The sequence below is a fragment of the Eupeodes corollae genome, chromosome 2 (genome assembly GCF_945859685.1).
Source record: "Eupeodes corollae chromosome 2, idEupCoro1.1, whole genome shotgun sequence".
In the NCBI taxonomy this organism is placed as follows: domain Eukaryota; kingdom Metazoa; phylum Arthropoda; class Insecta; order Diptera; family Syrphidae; genus Eupeodes; species Eupeodes corollae.
The window spans coordinates 40,831,334-40,849,652 of record NC_079148.1 but is presented as its reverse complement, the minus strand read 5'-3'; the positions used below and the strand labels follow the sequence as shown (position 1 = coordinate 40,849,652).

At 31.7% G+C, this 18,319-nt stretch overlaps 1 protein-coding gene across 1 annotated transcript in view; it reads left to right on the top strand.

The window, feature by feature from the left end:
• The window catches only part of LOC129945327 (sushi, von Willebrand factor type A, EGF and pentraxin domain-containing protein 1), a 66,184-nt gene that overhangs the window by 39,096 nt on the left and 8,769 nt on the right, over positions 1 to 18,319 (top strand). The window contains exons 2-3 of the mRNA XM_056054997.1: positions 17,432 to 17,697; positions 17,776 to 18,250. Coding sequence (XP_055910972.1) covers positions 17,432 to 17,697; positions 17,776 to 18,250 — 741 coding nt within the window. The remainder of the gene's footprint in view (positions 1 to 17,431; positions 17,698 to 17,775; positions 18,251 to 18,319) is intronic.

Sequence of the window (18,319 nt, the reverse complement as noted above, 5' to 3'; positions counted from 1 at the left end):
AACAATTAGAGCTGTAAGAATAATGTAGCGATGAATAAAACTAAAACCGTTTGCGTCAATCAACAACACGTGAGGTTCTTTCTGTTGTAGCCCGTATTGTTTACGAGCACTTAAATGTGTTGATTTCTTGTCGATCTTTGGAATTTGACATCTCTAAACAACACTAAGCTTTATTTTAAATATACACTAACATAAGCTTTAAGGCTTTTAAAGTTCAGTTAATACAAAAAGTAGATGTTTTTTGTTTCACCAGAAAGATCGTATCTTGAAATGATTGGATCCTTAAAAATTGTCCAAATTTTCATTGATAATTTATCTTTAATGAAAAGACCCATTTTCAGTTTGGAGAATACGTTAATAAGCAAAATTAAAACATTTTCAACTTGGAAAATCCAATAACGATTGTTTATTTATCCCCGGAAAATTTTGATGTTACAATTTTTCAGCAAGATGGTGATCTTATAATTGAATACCTTTTGACTTTTTTCTTGCTGAAATATAAGAAATAAGGTGTATGCCAATGTTAAACAATCCACCTTGAAAATAAATTCTTATCAAAAACAAACAAAAAAAAAATTGCAAATTGGTCATGGGAAATTTTATGAATATTATATGGTGCTGTAACCATATTAGTTTTTAAAGACTTCTTCCTTACAATAAAATAAACATCAAATGACCGGCTAATTTGATAAAAATAAACTTTTATTTGACAAGATCACTGTCGCACGATTTGTCAATTTCACCCAAATTCTGGATTGATAGTCCTACTCACTAATCATAATATAATTTTTATTTTAAGGACTTATTTGAAAAATACCTCCTCGATAATCAGCAACAAAGGACATCAGAGCTTTTAGAATCCATGACTTTCAACATTTGCAAACAACATGCGATTTTCATTCTTACAAACTTTTTCAAAAAACTTACAACACAATTTTTATGAATGCAAGGCTTAGGCGCTAGTAGTATATATTTCGTCAAAATTCGGATTTGTTCAAAGTCGAAAATTTGTATATAAATTGTTATTTTTTCCTCCCTCGATTAACAGTGCTTTTAGAATTAGTCATAAGTGCTGAGAAATTCACCTTGCCAAGTTCCATAGAAATGAATTAGAGCACAAAAGTATTAATGAAGCTTTTTAGCATTAAAGACCGCCAACACTATAACAATTTCCGTAATTATAGAAAATGTTGTTATTATTTTGGCGCACCAAATTTTTACCACCACGAACATCTATCTTCTTCTTCTTGAGATTATAGCACGCATAATAAAAGAAGTAAACAAAAAATTGAGTTGTTGTCTGCGGCATCACTTAGGCTAATAAGATATCAAAATTATTAGCGGGGCGTTCTTTTGGATAATCAAATTTAAGTAAACGATTCAAAGCAACGACCCGGAAAATGGATCTAAAATCTGAATGAATGTTGGTTTAGCTTTCGTTTTAATAATAATATAAGATGAGTTGTGTTTCGTGATGCTCATTCAAAGAAGCTAAAAGATACACAACATAACATACATTTCCTTGAAGTCATATTATGTTAGGTGTTGAATAATGGTGGTATAGCTGGCTGCATTGTGATGTGTTTTCTTGGCACTCAGTTTGGTGTGAGCAGAACATGTCACGTTGACTTATTTATGTATCTTTTGATTGCATTGTTAAACAAGTTGAAAAGCTTGGATTCATTTGACAAAATTTATTTAATATATTTTTTTCACATACACAATAGATATATGTATTGTACATACGTGTACATAATTAAGACATTTTCACATAATTATTTGTAACATAAGTACTTATAATAAATATCGTAAGTATATCTATGAGATATAGAAGAGACAACTTAGGTGACAGCGTGTGATTTCAAATGCATATCAAGCCGTATATCTTCTTTAGAATTGGATAGGATATAATGGGGAAAGTCTAGTGTACGACTTTTTTCTTTTACCTGCGCAATTAATTAGTGACTATTTTATATAATTAAACTTGATATAAGTTTTCCGAATTAAGTGATATCAACTTTTACTTTTCTATGCCTGATATGGGAGAATATGATTTTAACTTTTTAATGGCTTTTTTTTTGTGAAATTATTTCTTCTTTTACGCTTAAAGTACTCATCTTTGTGAAAAATTTTGTTCATTATTTAAAACATTGTCTCATGGAACTTTCAAAGTTTTAAGTTTATTGACCATGGAATCTAAAAACTGTTTAAGACAATCTACAACACTATTTTTAATGCAACTATAATCTTTTCAAAAATAAATTTTGAACAATTGAGTTGAAGAGAAGAATTGGAAATCGAAAATTATTCGTATTCCTGTCACGCAAATGTGAATTGTGAGCTATTCAAAAAATTGGTAAAGGTGCTATGTTTTATGTAGAAATTACTTGACTTGAAGATCTAGCTAATACATTTTTTTCCGAAAGAATTGCAATGTCATAGGTCGGAAATAGGGTCTTTGGATTAGCAAATTAGTACTCAACTATTTTTTTAATACAACATACATATACAAAAATATTCTGCAGTATACTAGTTGTAAGGATTAAAAAAGGATAGAACAGAACAATACTTTATCTGATCTACAGATCGGTTTAAGAAAAAAATTTAAAAGATCGATCACTTTTCAACACTATCATCTACAGTCAAAGCGTTTCAAGCACGTAACAAAAAGGCTTTCGTATTTTTCGTTGACTTTAAAGCTGCTTTAGACCTAATAAATAGGAGTACTCTTATTTATAAGCTGACACAAATGGGTATATCTAAAAAGTTCTTAAAAGTTAGTAGAGAGATATACACGGGAAAGAAGGCTGTTTTTTGGGAGTGAGCTTTCCGGACTGGTTTAGCACCAGCACAGGAGTCAAACAAGGATGCGCACTAAGCGTTGTTTTGTTTTTGTTATTTATAAATGATGTTGCTGATAAACTTCCTAGGGGAATCAGATTAGCTAGCTGCACCGTGAATGTGTTATTATATGCCCCTGACCTAGTTTCACTTTAAAAATCACCCGAGCATTAAGATTTGATGATCAATCGGTTATCTCCGTACTGTAATAGACGGGGACTATCTATCCAAAATAATCATGTTTGCCCGTAGACAAAGCTCTTATAATAGAAGAAGATGGAAATACAATGATACGCAACTGGAGGTAACAAAAGAGATCAAATATCTAGGTTTAAAATTAAATCCAACATTAGATTTCAAAATGAAGTTATCAGACAAAGTCCAAAGCTCCTAAAATATTTTTTCACAAGTACTAAATATTTAATTCAGTAGTGAAATCCACTCTTTTGTATGAGTCTCAGGTTTGGGGATCAGAAGAATAGGAAGAAACTTAAAATTTGTTTACTTTTCAACCTTCCTCTGACAACACCTAGCTTTGCCATATATTTAGAAACAGGACTTCCAAAACTTCTTACAAGCAATTTGAAGTCCCAAGCTGACGATGTAGTCAGCCAAATCATCCATCAGGGCACAAGGCTTTCGAACAAATATGAGTTCAGAAATGAAGATTGGTGGTTTGCAGAGTACTTATCTGTTGGCAATGAGTGTGCAGTGAGATTGGGTCATAATTTTAGGAATATAAATCATGTAAAAGAACGAATGTACAGTCTCATAGAGAAAAATTAGGATAAAATAAAACATTCACTGATAGAAGAAGCACAAGAGTCATTCAGAAAAATAACATACAGTCAGTTCAGCTATAATCTTGGTTGCAGAAATTATTGCAAGGACTGAGTTATTAAAAGATATCTTTAATCTTTAAAGCAAGATGTGAGGTTCTCAACTTAAATGGAAGTCCGTATAATGGTAGTTTTAACAAATTCTGTACGCTGTGCAACTTAAAATCAAAATAAAATTGTCTATAATTTTTAGGTATTTGTCCAATATTCAAAACTCAAAGACGCTACTTTTCGGGAAAAATACTTTTACCTTACAAGAGACTAAAGATATCCTTAACGAGCATGATTGGAAAACAATAAGTAAATTTTTGAGAGATATTTAAAAGTTTAGATTGTTATTAATAACAGAATTCTATTAAATTCAAAAACAAATATAAATATTCTTATTTATTTGGTCAACCTGGCTGACGGCATATCCATAGCATTAAAATTCAAAGTATTGTATAAAATTCTTGTAAATTAATGTAAATAAATGAATTTCTTTCAACATAAACGGGTTGGCTACGAAAGACCGCAGATTAAAATCTTGGTCACAAAATCTCGCAAACTAAAATCTAGCAGACTAAAATCTTGTTTTTTAGAATCTCGCAATCACAAAATCTCGCTTCTGCTAATCCCGCAATTTTAAAATCTCGCAGAATAAAATCCTGAAATTTGAAATCTCGCATTTAAAATAAAATATTTATTTATTCGCGCGCTCGGATTTCAAATTTCAGGATTATAGTTTATCGAAATCTATATCTTTCCTAGGTTTGGGAATATATTAAGCTACCTATTTGAATTGTTATTTAATTTGGTTAAAACAATTTTTTTTTTTTTGTAATAAAAAAACATTATCGTTTAATTTTCTGTTAAATAAATGCAAAAATAGTTTAATTGCTATATAAACATTAATCACTTTTTCCAATGTGCGAGATTTTGCACTGCGGGAATTTGTAATGCGAGATTTCGATAGTGTAAGATTTTTTGACACTAGCGAGATTTTCGGAAAAAATGAGTGATTTAGTGTTTCGAGATTTTGAAAATGCGAGATTTGAAAATAAGTTATTTTGGGAATGCGAGATTTCGTTATGCGAAATTTTTTCAAATTTGCGAGATTTCGTTAAAAGTGATTTTGGTCTGCGGTCAAAGGTAGTGCTTCCAACATAAACTATATACTGTGCTGCGGTTAAAATATCTTCTATTTTATTTGTTTTTTTAACGTTTATAAGCATTTTCTTAATATATTTAGAAACTGATCAAATTTAAAAAAGAAAAAATAAATTTGACGGCAATAGAAAATGTGTATTTTAGACTAAGACAAGTAAAACACGTACAATGTATTTCGTTAGTAAATCCGTCTTTTCCGGCTTCTACATTGATCAAATTTTAACAAATTAATAAGGTGTCAAAAGAAAGAGAATTTTCTGTAGACAATACGATTCGCATTTTTATTTGTATTTTGTTAAAGAATTTAACTCAACTTTTTACTGTAATCCAAAAATATGAAATACTGGGAAAATATAAACATAGAAATGTTTATTATTCTTAAACGAACTTATCCAATACACAAACCTTTTCTTTTTCCAGTATTTTATATTTTTTGGGATTAGTTCTTTATGTCGTTATAGGCGGTGTTAGGATGAGCGTAGGTTTTATGTTAAAAGAACTAAGATAAAAAGAAAAAAGAGGCTGTGAAGCTACCCACACTGATAACTTCCCATCGCGTCTGTTGATTTGTCTTGCTTAAAAGTTTGTCTATATGTACTCGTATCAATTTTTACCAAATTTCCGTACTATTTTTGTAGATTTTATTTTTTATGAAATAACGGACTGTTGGATTTTTATACACATTTACCAAGTTTTAGTATTGTTTTTTTTTAGAGTTTTAATCTTTGTAAAAAAACTGTCAATTCGATTTTTTTTTAAATTTTACCGAATGTTAAAAACAATATTTTTTATAAGATAAACTTAGTTTGAAGATAAATTTCAAATTTTTGAAAAGATATTTGAGTCGAAAATCAATTTTTACCAACTTTTGTTAATTTTTTTTAGGTTTTCAATTTTTTGTACAAAAACTGTCAATTCGATTTTTTTCAAAATTTTACTAAATGATAACAAAAATATTTTTTCAAAGATAAAAGTAGTTTAAAGCCAATATCTACAATTTTTGAAAAGATATTTGAGTCGAAAATCAATTTTTACCAACTTTTGTTAATTTTTTTTTGGTTTTTAATTTTTTGTAAAAATACTGTCAATTCGATATTTTTCAAGATTTTAATGAATATTGCGAACAATATTTTTTAAAAGATAAAAGTTAATATATGCGAGATTTGAAAATAAGTTATTTTGGGAATGCGAGATTTCGTTATGCGAAATTTTTTCAAATTTGCGAGATTTCGTTAAAAGTGATTTTGGTCTGCGGTCAAAGGTAGTGCTTCCAACATAAACTATATACTGTGCTGCGGTTAAAATATCTTCTATTTTATTTGTTTTTTTAACGTTTATAAGCATTTTCTTAATATATTTAGAAACTGATCAAATTTAAAAAAGAAAAAATAAATTTGACGGCAATAGAAAATGTGTATTTTAGACTAAGACAAGTAAAACACGTACAATGTATTTCGTTAGTAAATCCGTCTTTTCCGGCTTCTACATTGATCAAATTTTAACAAATTAATAAGGTGTCAAAAGAAAGAGAATTTTCTGTAGACAATACGATTCGCATTTTTATTTGTATTTTGTTAAAGAATTTAACTCAACTTTTTACTGTAATCCAAAAATATGAAATACTGGGAAAATATAAACATAGAAATGTTTATTATTCTTAAACGAACTTATCCAATACACAAACCTTTTCTTTTTCCAGTATTTTATATTTTTTGGGATTAGTTCTTTATGTCGTTATAGGCGGTGTTAGGATGAGCGTAGGTTTTATGTTAAAAGAACTAAGATAAAAAGAAAAAAGAGGCTGTGAAGCTACCCACACTGATAACTTCCCATCGCGTCTGTTGATTTGTCTTGCTTAAAAGTTTGTCTATATGTACTCGTATCAATTTTTACCAAATTTCCGTACTATTTTTGTAGATTTTATTTTTTATGAAATAACGGACTGTTGGATTTTTATACACATTTACCAAGTTTTAGTATTGTTTTTTTTTAGAGTTTTAATCTTTGTAAAAAAACTGTCAATTCGATTTTTTTTTAAATTTTACCGAATGTTAAAAACAATATTTTTTATAAGATAAACTTAGTTTGAAGATAAATTTCAAATTTTTGAAAAGATATTTGAGTCGAAAATCAATTTTTACCAACTTTTGTTAATTTTTTTTAGGTTTTCAATTTTTTGTACAAAAACTGTCAATTCGATTTTTTTCAAAATTTTACTAAATGATAACAAAAATATTTTTTCAAAGATAAAAGTAGTTTAAAGCCAATATCTACAATTTTTGAAAAGATATTTGAGTCGAAAATCAATTTTTACCAACTTTTGTTAATTTTTTTTTGGTTTTTAATTTTTTGTAAAAATACTGTCAATTCGATATTTTTCAAGATTTTAATGAATATTGCGAACAATATTTTTTAAAAGATAAAAGTTAATATAAGCCAATATCTCACAGTTTTAAAAAAAATATTTGAGTCGAAAATCATTTTTTACCAACTTTTTTTATTTTTTTTTAGGTTTTTATTTTTGTAAAAAAATTGTCAATACGATTTTTCTCAACATTTTTCAGAATGTTGACAACAATATTTTTTATAAGAAAAAATAAGCTTGAAGCCCAAATTTGAAGTTTTTGAAAAGATATTTTAATCGATATTCAATTTTTACCAACTTTGTTGTAATGTTTTTTTTTAGATTTTTATTTTTTATAAAAAAAACTGTTGATTTGATTTTTCTCGAAATTTTATAAGATGTCAAAAACATTATTCTTCGTTTCACAAAATTGTTTTAGAGATAAAATCATATTTTAGTCATAAAATTATGGAGGTGACAAAATTTTTTTTCAGTTTTTTTGATTTATAAAAAAAAACCGTTGAATGGATTTTTTTTTCAAAAAATATACTTCTTTGATATCACGTTACAATATATTACATAAAATTTAATTCAAGTCTCTAGCGTTTTTGGTTCGTAAGATATTTAGGGTTAACCAAAATGTTCACTTTTTTTCAAACTGATATGGTAAAAAACCACAAACGCAATTTTCTTGAGAGCCCTTTCTGCATCTTTCTGCATTATTATCTGTATAACAAAATTCATTTCAAGTCGATATCTCTTCTGGTTCTTGAGCTATGGTCGACGAAAAAAACGTCGGACGTACGGACGTACGAACGTACGTACAATTGCACGCACAGACATCTTTCTAAAAAAAATTTATTTCGACTCTAGGGACCTTGAAACATCGAGGAATGTCAAAATTTTCAATTTGACAAATCGGACCCATTATAATAACTTCCTATGGGAAGTTAAAAATGGCATCTTTTATCAGATTTATGAAGGAACGTTAACATAATAAAAGTAATTAGAAAGGTATTAACCCAATTTAATGATTTAGGATAATTTTGAAATAACCAGAATTAAAAATAACCTGGCCAAAAAAATAGCCCTGGACATGAAAAGTCCAGGCTTAACGTAGGTAAACACTAACCTGTTTTTTAAAATAACATGGGTTACAAACTAAACTGGTTTTCAAAATACCCTAAGTTAGAAAATCAAATAACCTTGGTCATAACATAATCTGTGTTAAAAATATTCTGGTCTAGATTACAAATCAACCTGCGTTATTATTTTATTACTTACGAATAGAAATCAAATACAAACTTTTATTTAAAATACAATGTTAGAATTAAATTCACAGGAAAGAAGTCATAATTTTTAAGTTTTTTTTTTCATCAATATTAATTTTTCTTGCATTTATTATCGTTAGAAAATAAATATGATGAAAAAAATCTTAACGATAGAGAAATGAAACAAATGATAATTAAAAATATTTCATTGTCCTTAAAATTACATTTCCATAGATAAAAAAATGTATCCGTCTGTTATTTATGCTCTAATATTCTCAAACGTTTTTAAGGGTGTTTTTGTTTTTTACCAAACCTTGCCCACCCGATAAATTCCTAATGTACTCCCAACTTATAGTTGATATCTCAGTTATTGACTTAACTGATGTTGGAATTAAAATTAACATATTCCAAGTTTTTTTTCATCCATCCAAATGATGAGGCATCCAAATAAATAAATCTCTCTAAACATCCATCTCATATTTCTAACATACCTTGGAACTAGAAAACTACCAGAAGTGGCTAAGTGGAACCGCCCTTCACCTTTAAATACTTCACTATATTTCCTTTACATACATGTATATCATACATTAATGTTGAAAAATTAAAATAACGAAACGAAGACCTCAACTTCTTACATAAGATAACATTTTATCTAAGTAAAGAATTCTATGAGATGTCTGATTAATAAACTTAAAATATTGATTTTATAGTGTTAAGTCAATTTTCGAAAATAAAATGTTTGAGAAGTAAAATTTAAGGTATTCGTACTCGAATTTTTAATATTTTATAAAAAATGTACAAATTTAACCAGGAGAATTGTTAAAAATACGCTCGTACGTATAAGATTTCATGTTTCTACTTAAAAAGGTTGTTTTATATTTTTTTTTGATAAAAACTGCTTTAAAATAAATTCAAATTTTGAAACTTTTCAGTAGAGTTTCACAAAATTAAAACATGTCAGTAGAATTTTGTTTACAATATGAAATTTTTAAGACAGAACCCAGAAAACAGAATCCAAAAAGATCAGTATTTTAAAAATTAAAACGTACCACGATATTAACCCCTTTACTAAAATAAAAGTTGTGCATCGCATATGCGAATTTTTTTGTAACTCGGCCGTGAAAGATAGGAGTTGTCTACTTAGGACAAAATAAGTCTAATTTTAAAATATTATTGCAAAAAAGACATTTGAAAGTTCAGGTTTTCGATTGTATTGTATTAATTCAAATACCTTATAAAAAATATGGAAAAATAAAAACTCTAATTCTTTGAACTGGTATTTTTACACAAATCTTATCAAATGGTTCAAAAATTGTTGGATATTTTTAAGTATAGAGAAATTAAAGACACGAGTTTATAGTTCAGTGTATAATTCAGGAATGGTTAAGTATTTATATATACATAGTAAAGTAAAATAAGAAGTATAAGAGTTTAAGTGTTGCCATTGAGTGTTTACATTTAAGTAGATTTTGCGATATAGTTTACTATTAGTTTAATTTGCATTTACAATTTCATAGATTTTCAATACACCTTCTCAAATTAAAATTGCATATAAAATCCTAGCTTGTTAACAAAATACAAATGTTTTACTTTTCTTAAGTTTTTTGTTAAAATATCGGCAATCATATAATTTGTTGATATATACTTTAAATTAATTAAACCTTTTTCGAAAATATCTCTTACGAAATGTACTTTTATATCGATATGTTTACTTCTCGCATGGTAAACTGGATTTCGGACCAGTTGTTGGGCGCTTAGATTGTCTCCATACAACACAATGGGGCTTGTAGCGACATATCCGAAACCAATGTCATCAAGAAGGTTGCGCAAGTAGAGAAGTTCTTTAGATGCGGAAGAAAGCGCCATGTATTCCGCTTCTGTACTGCTGAGTGCCACAGTAGGCTGTTTCCTTGACTCCCATGAAACCGCGCACCCAGCAAGAATGAACACGAACCCAGTAAAAGATCGTCTATCATTCGAATCTCCACCCCAGTCAGCATCAGCGTACCCAACCAACTCAGTAGAAGACTTTCTGAAAATAAGTTTCAAATTTATTGTTTTGTTTAAATATCTGAGCAAATGCTTTGCAGCTGTAAAATGCTGTTTATGAGGGTTTGTATTGAACTGCGATAATTTAATCACAGAATGTGATATATCGGGTCGTGTTGTAAGACTTATAAAGTTTAACGAGCCTATTAGTGATTGATAAGTTTTTGTATCAACCTTTGCACAGTTTGGACATTTTGTGCATTTCTCCAGTTTCGACCCCGGATCCAACGGTGTACTAACTGGCTTACAATCTTGCATTCTAAAATTGGCTAAGATCTCTCCAATTAATTTTGTTTGACCCAGTTTAATCGGACCTCTATCACCTTCTCTTTCAAACTCCATCCCCAGAAAATAGTTGATGGGTCCTTTGTCTTCGAGTTTAAACTCCTTAGCAAGTTTTGACTTGACATTATTAAGCTCTTCTTTGTCCTTAAAAGCGAGAATAATATCATCTACATAAACGACCAAAATGTTTATAATTCCATTTTGACCAGATGACGTATAAACACAATTGTCGTAGGAAGATCTCACGAAACCAATTTTCAGCAGGACACTATTTAGTTTTTGATTCCACTGTCTTCCGGACTGCTTAAGTCCGTACAAGGCTTTCACAAGCTTACATACTTTTCGCGGATGTTCTTTGCTCACAAAATGTTCAGGTTGTTCCATATATATATTTTGATCTAGCTCACTGTTGAGGTATGCAGAGGTTATGTCAATTTGGTGTACGAGCAATTTTAACTCTACGGCCAAGGCAATAACCAGCCTTATTGTGGAATACCTGGTGACTGGAGAGAAAGTTTCAGTAAAATCCTGGCCATACTTTTGACTACAGCCCTTAGCTACTAGTCTAGCTTTGAACCGCTCAATTTTGCCACATTTATCCTTTTTGACATTAAAAACCCATTTGGATTTTATGGCCCTACGAGATGCTGGCAAATCTACTAAAACCCAGGTTTTATTATCTAACAATGAATTATATTCAGCATCCATAGCATTCTGCCACAATTGTGAGTCTTTACCACGAAGGGCTTCCTGTACGGTTTTTGGTACATTCTCACAATTTTGCTCAACATTCATCATAAAATTCAGAGAATTTGACCTTCGTCTTAAATTTGACTTTTTCTTTGTTTTATTTTCAAATTTTCTAACTCTACCACTTCTTAAAATGCTAGGACTAACCTGGTTTTCATTTTCAGTAGATACCTCTTTAGTACTGGCATTGGAACACATTTGTAGTTCATCATTCTCACAGTCCGCGAATTCATCATCACCTCCAACAGGAATGTCATTATCAGAAATTTCATATTCTTGATTAGGCTCACGTTCAAAAACAGCAACATCCTCGTCGACAAACTGACCAGCAACAACATCTTGTGGGACACCAGCAACAACAGCATTTTGTGGAGAATCAAAAACAACGGGTATTTCAATTTCACACAAGTCTTCGCGCTCTTGTCCGAGAGCATCTTCAAATTCGGTTTCATCACCTTCTACTTTGAATGAATCGATTTGTGTGAAATTATTTTTACCGTCTTCTTCTTCTTTAGGTGACTCGATAAGAACATAATCCGAGTCTGTAAGACATATTTTAGACGGGTTCTCAATAAATTTAACATCTCGACTTATATGAATCTTACCCGTTTTACGTTCATATAATCTATAGGCTTTAGCCTCTTCAGAATAACCAACCATTATACATTCAAAGCCTCTTGGGCTGAATTTGGAATTACCTGGTTTTTTATTCAGCATGAATGCCTTGCATCCGAAAATCCTCAAATGAGATACGTTTGGTTTAAATCCAAACCAAGCTTCGAAAGGTGTTTGAAGCTCCAATAACTTCGTTGGTGATCTGTTTCTGAGATAAACAGATGTGTTTATCGCCTCAGCCCAAAAACTTTGCTTCATACCAGCTGCGATCAGCATACAACGCGCCATCTCTAAAAGAGTTCTGTTTGCTCTCTCAGCACACCCGTTCTGCTGTGGGGTATAAGGAGAAGTTAATTGATGTTTTATACCATTATCTTTTAAAAAACTGTCAAACTCTTTATTAACGTATTCTCTCCCGTTGTCGCTTCTTAAAATTTTGATTTTATTACCAGTCTGTGTCTCTGCCATTACCTTAAACGCCTTAAAAAATTGAAGCGTCTCACTTTTCTGACGTAAAAAATAAACAAAAATCATACGGGAATGATCATCGATGAAAGTCAGAAAGTATTTTGTGCCTCCATTTGATACATTCCTCATCGGCCCACAAATATCGCTGTGGATAATTGAAAGCACAGACGCACTCCTATTTTCTGATAATGCAAACGGTAAAGATGACATTTTCCCCCTCAGACAGACCTCACATTTTATAGCAGCTTTGTTGATTTTTTGGGAACTGACACCTCGAACCAAGTTTTTATTAAACAGGTTATGCAAGCTTTGCCCATTTATATGGCCATACCTTTGATGCCACAATGCGAAAACTTTATCCCATCTACCAACAGCAACAACACTTCCAGCATCACAACTCTTCTCAACACCCGCACTAACAACATCTCCAGTATCGCTGCTTCCAGCAGCACCAGCAGCATCTCCAATTCTCTTGTTAAACATAGTACTCTCAGCTTTTTCAGGGCTATCTGAACAAGAAGCAAGTGCGTTGATTTGTTTTTCTTTAAAAACATAAATGTTATTGACCTTGCTTGCGCACAGCAACTCAACGGATGTCATATCAATAATTTCTGCACGCTTATCTGAAAAGACGACTTTATTACCAGCATTAGTAGCTCTACTTACTGAAATAAAATTCATTTGTAAATCGGGTACAAATAGGACGTTCTTTAAAGTGATCTTTTTATTCGCGAATAGATCAATATCGCCGATTCCCGCTGAATTAATAAACTGCCCAGCAGCTAGCTCTATTTTTTCTATGTGATCGTTACAAAAAGTAAACTTTTTTCTGTCACAGCATAAGTGACTTGTGGACCCACTGTCTATAATCCATGTGTTTTTATCAAATTCACTGGTACATATAGAATTTAACAATGCAAACGCTGAAGCAACACTAGATGTGTGTTTTTTATTTTCGTGACAGTTTGATGCCATGTGGCCATTGCGCTTACATCGAAAACACCTGCCTTTGAAGGAAGGTTGGTCCAACGATCTATTCGTTTGAGAATACTGTTGGTTTGCAGAGTTTTTGTGTGCATATTTATTTTTCTTTTGCTTATGACGCAAATATAATGCTCTTTCTGACGAATACTCGGCTGGCTCATTATCTCCTCGACGTTGACCTTCCTCAAGAAGTTTGACCTTCAAAATTTCGATCGATGGCAGCTTGTCTCGTGACTCGATTGCTATGATGAAATTTTCGTATGCGCTCGGTAAACTCGACAGTAAGATAATCGCCAAAAGTTCATCTTGTAGCTCGATGTTTAGTTCCTTGATTTTCTCTGCCAAATCAAAGAAAGAATTAATATGTAGTTGAACATTATTACCTTCCATTTTTAATTGCAAAAGTTGCTTGAAAAGTGTGACTTTCCTGGCCGGTCCAGTAGGTTGGTGGATTTTTTCCAAACTCTTCCAAGCCTCTGCCGACGTCTTACAATTTTTAATATAATTTATTTGCGAAGGTTTCACACACAAAAGTATTGTAGCAAGGGCTTTTTCGTCTTTCGTAGTCCATAATGTGGATTCCTCTACTTTTTCTGTTTCTGGCTTCACAGAACCCCCAGAGACATAGCTCCATAAATCGTTGTGTATAAGCACACTTCTAACTAAAATTTTCCACGAATCATAATTTTGATCGCTCAATTTCTCGATTTGATAAATTGAATTCGACATTTTATTAGCAATTGAAATACAAAAAATTTTAGCAAATTAGCAAAGCGCGGGAAAATGATGGCCCATAACCTTTGTTGGATATTTTTAAGTATAGAGAAATTAAAGACACGAGTTTATAGTTCAGTGTATAATTCAGGAATGGTTAAGTATTTATATATACATAGTAAAGTAAAATAAGAAGTATAAGAGTTTAAGTGTTGCCATTGAGTGTTTACATTTAAGTAGATTTTGCGATATAGTTTACTATTAGTTTAATTTGCATTTACAATTTCATAGATTTTCAATAAAAATAAGTACATAATTTCCTCCTTATAACATTTACAATGTTAAAACAAGAATAATAATATAATTTCTTAATTTGAAGTGATAAAGTTTAAACATGTCATATCCAAAACTCATGCCAAAACACATTTACTTAAATATGTACATTTACATTTGGTTTTCCTCCTACTTTAATGCCACTGCTTTTATTATAATTTTCTTGGCATTCGAGTGTGTAAGTATATTTATCTTGTAAAACATGATTATAAAAAAATAAAATAAAAGACACTAATGATTTAAATTGAATTTCTCTATTCACATACATCAGACATTATAAACAACATAAGTACAAACAAATTATGCCCACGTGACGTGTATTTGCTAAATTGCTATAACATGATATGTAGTTAGTTAATTTACAAACCACATCAACTTCTACAACTACCGTATTTATAAATATTTAATATTTATTATCACGGGTGAGTGTGAAATTTGTGAAATTTGTTTAACTTTAGCCTAGAAATGACTGTGATAATAATCTTCAAATTAATATTAAGAAACGTATTCTTAAGAACTTTTTATGGCAAGTCTATGATTTGTAGAAACAATAATTTGAGTTTCCGATACGACAATGCATAACAAAAGTTACTGATTTTTGGCTAAAAGTCAAACAGCTCAAGAGGTTTAAGGGCAGGCCAAAAGAAGAATCCAAAATTTTAAATTGATCAGAAAACTTAAAATTTTCGAATTTAAACGATATAATTAAGAGGTGATACGAGTCGAGAAACGTCTTAGTCTTATCTCAGTCAAAGTCTCTTTACCATCTGAAAAAGAGATGAGCCTTACTTACTTATACTTAAGGTAGTGCTACAGTCCTGTGTGAACTAGGGCCTTACCCAACAAACTTCCCATATACATAGCTCGGTCCCTAGCTAGATGTCCCCAGTTCTGCGCTCCAGGTTGTGTTAGGTCACTTTGCACTTGTTCGCACCACCTGATCTGTGGTCTTCCTCTACTGCGCTGTCCTGTGGGTGTGGTTCGAAGACTTTCCGAGCCAGAGCATTTGTTTCCATACGTTCTACGTGACCCTGTTATCTTAGTCGTTGGACTTTTACTCTTCTGGTTAAGTCTACGTCGCTGTTCAGCCCGTACAGCTCGTCGTTCCATCTTCTACTCCATCCCCCTTTTAAGAATACGGGACCGTAGATCGCTCGAAGAACTTTTCTCTCGAACCGACCAAGCTTTCATCCGCTTTTGTCATAGTCCATGCTTCTTCACCGTATAGCAGGACGGGGATGATAAGGGTCTTATATAGCAATACTTTGGTCCCTCGAGAGAGGACTTTACAATTCAATTGCTTTCTTAGTCTAAAGAAGCAGCGTTAAGCAAGAGTTATTCTGCGTTTGATCTCAGCGCTGGTGTTGGTAGACGGAGCCTAGGTAGACGAAGTCCTTGACTACCTCAAAGTTACGTCTGTCCATGGTGACGTTTTGACCAAGACGTCGCGTCGGTGTTGTATGTCCTTTTCTTGACGACAGCATGTACTTTGTTTTGCCCTCATTAATCGTTAAACAAATTTTTGCAGCCTCTGCCTTAATACTCACAAAAGCCCTATTGACATCACGCTGAGTTCTTCCGATTATGTCAAATTCATCAGCATATGCTAGTAATTCGACAGACTTTTGAAAGATAGTTCCTCTAGTGTTGACGTGGGAGCTCTGCACTATTCTTTCAAGCACGATGTTAAAAAAATCACATGACAGCGCATCACCTTGTCTAAAATTTTTTTTGATATCGAAAGGTTCTGTTAAGCTGTTTCCAACTTTTATGGAGCAGCGTGAATTCTCCATTGTCAACCTGCACAAAACGGACGAGTTTCGCAGAGATTCCAAAACCAGACATGGCTTTATATAGCTCATCCCTGTAGATGGAAATCGATGAAAAGATCAGACCTACTGTTAGTTTTGACCCAACATTTTCTGAGGATCTAGCCACCAGTTTGGTAGTTATCGTCACATATTTTTAGGTTTCGCATTAGTTTTTCAATAACAGGTTTTATTTTGATACTTAGAAAAAATGTTGTTTTTTTAAGAGAAACTGATTTAAGTTGAGTTATTTTTAACGAGGAATGTAAGCCATCAACCATATCTGATCAGGATCACCGCTTGGAGAAGTAACAATGTCAGGAAGTTTTGCTGCAGTTGAAAAATTTACAAACTTTGACTACAAAACGTTCCATTTTGTTTTATAGTAAATTTTAACAATTTCAATGCAACTATTTGTATCAAGTGATTTTTAGTTTAAAATTATTTGTCTGATTTCAAAATATGGCAGTTCCATTAGTAACAGTTACTCAAAAAGCGGGTTATTTTAAATGAAATCTCTTATTGGAAAAACCTGGTCTTATATCACAAAACGATAATTATTAATTAAAATATATAAAAGAAATAGTTAAAATTCAACTGCATTTTTAACATAGTTTTAAAAAATTATTATAAGACTTACTCACCAAAAAAAACCAAGATAAGTCTTAAATTCGACAAGACTAAAAATTAAACAAGATGAGATCTAAGCGAGACTAGCAAAAGTCTCGTTCGGGTTCAGCATCCCTAATGTAATGGATATTTGTATGAATGCAACTAAACACTTTTACGTTTATGTAAAATGCACATAAAGTAATTTATCTTCATCAATGCACTGTTATTTTATTTTTCTTTACTCTTTAGATTATATCTTATTTATCATTTCCCATAGTTAACTATAAGGTACACGTTTATGTTAAAGCTTCAAGATATCAAGACATGTTATCTAATAAAACATTTGTGTTGTATGTTTATCCTTTGTAGTTTGTGGACCGCCAGCTGTTCCATTAAATGCGAAAGTCCAAACAGTGTCCGGTGAGAGTGGTGGTATATTAGAAGCAACTTATGAATGCGATTCAGGTTATGAGTTGTTTGGACCGCGACTCATAAAATGTGACCCGAAATCTGGTTGGGAGAAGGAACTACCTTTTTGCGGAACAAATGTTGCCTATAGAAAACCTGTCAATCAAAGTTCCTACACAAGAGCTGGTCCAGCTAGTTTTGCAAATGACGGTAACCAAGGAAATCAGGTAAGAAATCTATTAACGCACTTTTCCCTTTTTACCTGTGCATCATTTTAATTTTATGAATTTCCATCACCTTTACAGAATCCAGATGGACAAGAATGTTCTGAAACACAAAAAGAGCCATCTCCATGGTGGCGAGTAGATCTGCTAACACCACAAGCAGTTCGTGTGGTTCGAATAACTACCCGAGGTTGTTGTGGCCATCAACCGTTACAGGATTTGGAAATACGAGTGGGTAACAGTAGTGCCGATTTACAAAGGAATCCCCTCTGTGCCTGGTATCCGGGTACCTTGGATGAGGGTATAACAAAAACATTTACATGCGCACGTCAACTTGTCGGTCAATATGTCGCCATTCAATTGGTGGGCGTTGAAGGTAGCTTAAGCTTGTGCGAAGTCGAAGTATTCACCAATGAAGAATTCTCCGTCGATCGATGTGTCAGCCCGAATTTGAGTGTGGACACAGTTTTATCGACTTTTGCAAAAACCTGTTATGAGTTCCACGTCACTCGTGGCGAAAGTTTTGAAAAAGCTCGACAAATGTGCAAATCAACTGGTAAACAAAAATTTGATTAATTAATTTAAAATTTATTGAAACATTCTCTTTTGTTTCATTTAAAAAAAC